This window comes from Monodelphis domestica, chromosome 5 (genome assembly GCF_027887165.1).
Source record: "Monodelphis domestica isolate mMonDom1 chromosome 5, mMonDom1.pri, whole genome shotgun sequence".
Lineage (NCBI taxonomy): Eukaryota > Metazoa > Chordata > Mammalia > Didelphimorphia > Didelphidae > Monodelphis > Monodelphis domestica.
Window position 1 is genome coordinate 87,715,275 of NC_077231.1, and position 6,000 is coordinate 87,721,274.

General features: G+C 37.5%; 1 protein-coding gene across 3 annotated transcripts in view; it reads left to right on the forward strand.

Annotated features, from left to right (window-relative positions):
- LOC100020306 (mucin-16-like) overlaps positions 1 to 2,401 on the forward strand; it is a 42,960-nt gene extending 40,559 nt beyond the window's left edge. For all 3 annotated transcript variants that reach the window (XM_056798748.1, XM_056798747.1, XM_056798749.1), the window contains one exon: positions 526 to 2,401. In XM_056798748.1, the coding sequence (XP_056654726.1) occupies positions 526 to 1,970 (1,445 nt within the window). In that variant the 3' untranslated portion in view covers positions 1,971 to 2,401. The remainder of the gene's footprint in view (positions 1 to 525) is intronic.
- Positions 2,402 to 6,000: the final 3,599 nt, after the last annotated feature.

Consider the following 6,000-nt stretch of genomic DNA (forward strand, 5'->3'; position numbering starts at 1 on the left):
AAATGACCAAATAAAATGATGTTAAAAATAATAAAAAAATAACTTTGTGTAATTAGACCTTTGTCAGAGGTTTTTGTAATGAAGATTGTTTCCCAATTAGTTGCTTCCCTTCTAATTTTGGTTGCATTCGCTTTGTTTGCATAAAAACTGTAATTTGAGGTAATCAAAATGATTGATTTTACATTTTGTGATTTTTTTCTAGCTCTTGCTTGGTTTTAAAAGTCTTTCCTTTCCCAAAATTCTGAGAAGTATACTACTCTGTCTTCACCTAATTTGCTTATAGTTTCCTTCTTTACATTCAGGTCATTCACCCATTCTGAGTTTATCTTGGTGTAGGGTGTGAGATGTTGATCCAAACCTAATCTCTCCCATACTGTCTTCCAATTTGCCCAGTAGTTTTTATCAAATAGTGTGTTTTGGTCCCCAAAACTGGGATCTTTGGGCTTATCATAGATTGTTTTGCTGAGGTCATTTTCCCCTACTCTATTCCACTGATCCTCCTTTCTGTCTTTATATCCTTTCTAGAATCAGTCTACCACCATGGGACCAGAAGATGGAGGAAACTCTACCGAATGAATGGGCATCTGTTTCAATCCAAATGTTTTAACAGAAGAGCCTACTGTGCCCAGTGCAGTGAAAGGATATGGTGTCTCGGAAGGCAAGGCTACAAGTGTATCAAGTGCAAATTACTGGTCCATAAAGGTTGTCATATTCTTGTACCACGGACCTGCAAAAGGCATATGAATTTGGTGATGCCATCCCAAGAACCTCAAGTAGAGGATAAAAATGATAAAGTTGACCTTCCCTCCGAAGAAAATGATGGACTCGCTTATGTTCCCTCAACCTGGAAACATGACAGCCTTAAAGATGATTCTGGGGATATTAAGCCAGTTATCGATGGGATGGATGGAATTAAAATATCTCAGGGGCTCGGGCTACAGGACTTTGATTTAATCAGAGTTATTGGACGGGGGAGTTATGCCAAAGTTCTCTTAGTGCGATTGAAAAAGAATGACCAGATTTATGCCATGAAGGTAGTCAAAAAGAAGTTCGTCCATGATCATGAAAACACCAACTGGGTGCAGACAGAGAAGCATGTATTTGAACAGGCCTCCAGTAACCCTTTCCTTGTTGGCCTGCACTCCTGCTTCCAAACAAGAAGTCACTTATTCCTTGTCATCGAGTATGTGAATGGAGGGGATCTTCTGTTTCATATGCAAAGGAAAAATAAGCTTCCGGAGGAACACACCAGGTTTTATGCTGCTGAAATATGTATTGCTCTAAACTTTCTCCACGAACGAGGAATTATCTACAGGGACTTAAAACTAGATAATGTCCTCCTAGATTCTGAAGGTCACATCAAATTAACAGATTATGGCATTTGCAAGGAAGGTTTGGGCCCAGGTGACACAACAAGGACTTTCTGTGGGACACCAAATTATATTGCCCCAGAAATCCTAAGGGGAGAAGAATACGGGTTCAGTGTGGACTGGTGGGCTCTTGGTGTCCTGATGTTTGAGATGATGGTAGGAAGATCGCCATTTGATATAATCACAGACAAATTGGACATGGACACTGAAGATTACCTCTTCCAAGTTATCCTTGAGAAGCCTATTCAAATCCCCAGATTTCTCTCTGTCAAAGCTTCCCGTGTTTTAAAAGGATTTTTAAATAAGGATCCCAAAGGGAGGCTTGGTTGCCAACCACAAACGGGATTTTCAGATATCAAATCTCATACGTTCTTCCGTAGCATAGACTGGGATCTGCTGGAGAAGAAGCAAGCCCTCCCTCCATTTCAGCCTCAGATAACTGATGATTATGGTCTGGATAACTTCGATACACAGTTCACCAGCGAACCTGTGCAGCTAACCCCAGATGATGAGAATGTAATAAAAAGAATAGACCAGTCAGAATTTGAAGGATTTGAATACATCAATCCTCTGTTGCTTTCTACAGAAGAGTCAGTATGAAGAAATGGCATCTCCACTGTGGATAAATAATGTTAATGAACTATTAAATTTATCCATAACTACAGTATATGCATGCAAGGCTGGGGAACTGTAAGGTTTTGAGTGGAGACCAATGATTTTTTAAAAAATTGCTGCTGAAAATCAAAGAAGAGAATAGATTTTGGTGGGTATCTTCCTCTACGTAATACTAGTTTTCAGTTTGGGGCACTGACATGATTGGCTTCTTTTCTGAGGGAATGTGCACATGTGCTTGCTTCCCCGAAGAATCTCATGTTTGTTACATCCTCGGGAAAGGAATGTTCAAATGACTTTGAAGGTGCACACTTTCTGCAGAACAAAACTTGATGCAATGGCCAACAATTTCAAGAAAATTTGTGTAATATCCTGAAGAATAAAATGTTACAGTGGTGTTGAACCTCAAAAAAAATTAATTTTAATTTGCATGTCCAATTCATTGATCTCTGCTCTTACTAATTTGTTAATGTATGAACTCAAGGATATATATTTCCCCTGAGTACTGCTTTGGCTGCATCCCATAGGTTTTGAAAGGATGTCTCATCATTGTCATTTTCTTCACTGAAATTATTGTTTCTATGATTTGTTCTTTGACTAATCAGTTTTGGAGAATCATATTGTTTAATTTCCAATTAATTTTTTATTTACCTCTCCATGTACCCTTACTAATTATTATCTTCATTGCATTGTGATCTGAGAAGGTTCCATTTATTATTTCTGCTCTTTTGCACTTGTTTACAATGTTTTTATTCCCTAATACATGGTCAATTTTTGTTAATGTACCATGTGCTGCTGAAAAGAAGGTGTATTTTTTGTCCCTATTTATTTTTCTCCACACATCTACTAACTCTAATTTTTCCAAGATTTCATTTATTTCTCTTACCTCTTTCTTATTTATTTTTTGGTTTGATTCATCTAGTTCTGATAGAGGAAGGTTCAGGTCTCCCACTAGTATAGTTTTTCTATCTATTTCATCCTTGAGCTCCACTAGTTTCTCCTTTAGAAATTTGGATACTGTGCCATTTGGTGCATACATGTTGAGTATTGATATTTTCCTCATTATCTACATTCCCTTTATCAGAAAGTAAGTACCTTCCCTATCTCTTTTAACTAGATTTAATTTATTCTTACTTTGGCTTTGTCAGATATCATGATTGCGACTACTGCCTTCTTTTTATCAGTTGATGCCCAATAGATTTGGATCCATCCTCTTACTTTCACCCTATGTGTATCTACTTTCTTCATGAGTATTTCTTGGAGACAGCATATGGTAGGGTTTTGGATTATTATCCACTCTGCTATTAGCTTGTGTTTTATGGGTGAGTTCATTCCATTCACATTCAGAGGTATGATAATCAGCTGTGTATTTCCCAGCATTTTGATTTCTACTTCTAGCTCTGCCTTTTCTTCATTCACTATTTCCTTCTACACCAATCTTTTTTTTTTAATTAGTCCCATTAGTTCCCACCCTTAATATACTTCCCTTTCTACCCCCCTCCCTTCTTATTCCCCCCTTATTTTCATTACAGTATTTTAAAAATAATCTCTCACCCTCTCCCTTCCTTATACTGCTTCCCTCCCAACCAGTCCATTTGTTGCCCTTCTATGCCCCTATAGGGCACGAATCTATTCTCTGGCCCAATGGATTGGATTGTTCTTCCCTCTTTAGGTCAATTTCAATGCACGTGAGATTTGAGTATTTTCTATCACCAACATTTTTACCTTTCCAGTGTGTTGATGTTTTCCCTTCTCCCACCATGAGCTTCTTTGTGACAAATAAGTTTATTCCCTTTTGTTTCTTTTCCCATTTTTTTATTATTAATCTCTTTTTAGCTATAATTTTGTATATATATATATATACACACATGTATATGTATTTATGTATATATATATATATGTATATATATATATATATACCTATTTATATCTTGCTATTTCATCCTATACAGTTTGTCACTGTTCCCTCAAAGTGTAGTTCATCTAGCTTTGTAAAAAATAGACTCGAATACAGGACTACAATCCCCACGAGCCTTTGCTCCACTTCCCCAGAATGCCTTGTAATCTCACCTGGGCCAAGATCGAGAAGATATTTAAGCTGATTCAAAGGCTTTTGAGGGCGCTTGGCTCTGTTTGGACTTCTGTTTTGGAGCAGGCACGTCTCTTGCATGATGTGAGGTTATTTTGTCTGGGCCTCTGGCCTAGGCACATGTTTCTTATTTATATATTCTTTAATCTTTAACCTTTAATAAACCTCTAAAAAAGATAATACTCCTTGCTGAGAGAAACTAATTTCTACCTGCCTCAGTCTCCCCATCTCCCCTAAATTTTAACTGTTACAGATGGCAACCACTAGATTGGATGAGAACTTCTCAAAATTTTTTTAGCCTAGAGAATTTTTTTTTAAAGCCAAGGTTCTCCGAGATGCTCTTTAGAAAACCATCTTGATCAGCTCCTGCCTGCGGCCCTCTCTGGCTCCTGCTTCTGCTCCTGGCCTCTCACCTGATGCCCAAGCTGCACTCTGGCTCCTGGCCGACCCACCCCGGCGGTCTGTCTCTCACCCATCTGGCCTCCAACCCAGACGGCTCATCGCCCCAGCCCCAGACCCAGGAGTGTGACCCCAGCCGGCTCATCACCCAGATCCTTGGAGCAGATTGCTGAGGACTCATTGAGACCAGCTGGTAACAGTATTGGCCACGTGGGCGGAGGGGAGAGACGAGAGAGAAAAGAGAGACTAGAGAGAAAAAACAGATTTTTTCAAACAAAAAGTTAAAAAAGCAATGGGCTGTGTAAAAAGATACTTTTTTACTGTTCTGGTAATAGCATTGACTTCACCTGTGTGTCTGGGAAAAGATTCAACTAACTTTGAAGGGGAAAATGGGTGGCCCAGCGAACTGGAAGCCAGGCCCAGAGACGGGAGGTCTCTAGTTAAAATCTGGCCTCAGATGCTTCCCAGCTATGGGGCCCTGGACGGATCCCTTGAACCCTCTAGCCTAGCCTTTACTACTCTACCTTCGGACAATAGACATTTAAATGGATAATTAAAAACAAACAAACAAACAAACAAAAACCCCAAGGAACTCTGAAGAGACTAAAGGCTATATTCTAAGGCATTTCAGACTCCAATGGTTTATAAAAATCTCTGTATTCTATTGCATTTTTTGTTATGGTTTAACTTTGTGATTTTAAGTTCATATATTACTGGATTCAATATTATTCTGTGAACTGAAGGTTAATTGAATTTATTTTAAATGTACTTAGTTTTAAAAATTCTGTTGTTTTTCCCCTATAACTATTGAACAAATATTATTGTGAATAAGCCCATATATGAAAAAACAGCCTTTTTCTATTTTGCTGAGGATAGATGGACTTCAGAACTGGTTATAATTATATTAACAACCTTGGAAATTTTAATGTGCTAAATATCTCAAATGATTTTAAGGGTTTTTTAAAATATGATTTTTGGAATTTTTTTTTAACAATCTGGTTATTTTTGCCTGCCCCTAGCCAATAGTAGCTGAAGTGAAGTACATTTTATAACCCCCAACCTTCCCGCATTTCTAAATATGTGAATGGAAGTTGGGCAGTTAATCTCAGGGTATTTGTATCCGTATAAGCCTCCAAAAAAAGGAGCATCTTTTATTTATACTCTTCAGCTCACTATTTTACTTGCACCAGAATGATATATAGATTTCTTGATTATGTTCTTAACCCTGGATGAGTTTTACTTTGTTTAAAAAAATATGTTTATTACCAAGGTTGAAAGATTGCTATGTTTGTAAAAATTGTGACAAATGTCCATCAATTTATAGGTTTTAAAAAATGTCATACAGCAACTTATGTGAAATATGAAAGTGTGTTTGTTTGCTATTGTAATTAATTGGGCTATTGAGAATTTTGGGGATTTTGATATCTACATATTTGTACTACTGTATTTTTAAAAATGAAAAATTGTTAACTTTGTTCAATTCATTTTGCCTTCTACTCACAGTGATCATGGCCAGATACAAAGAGGAAA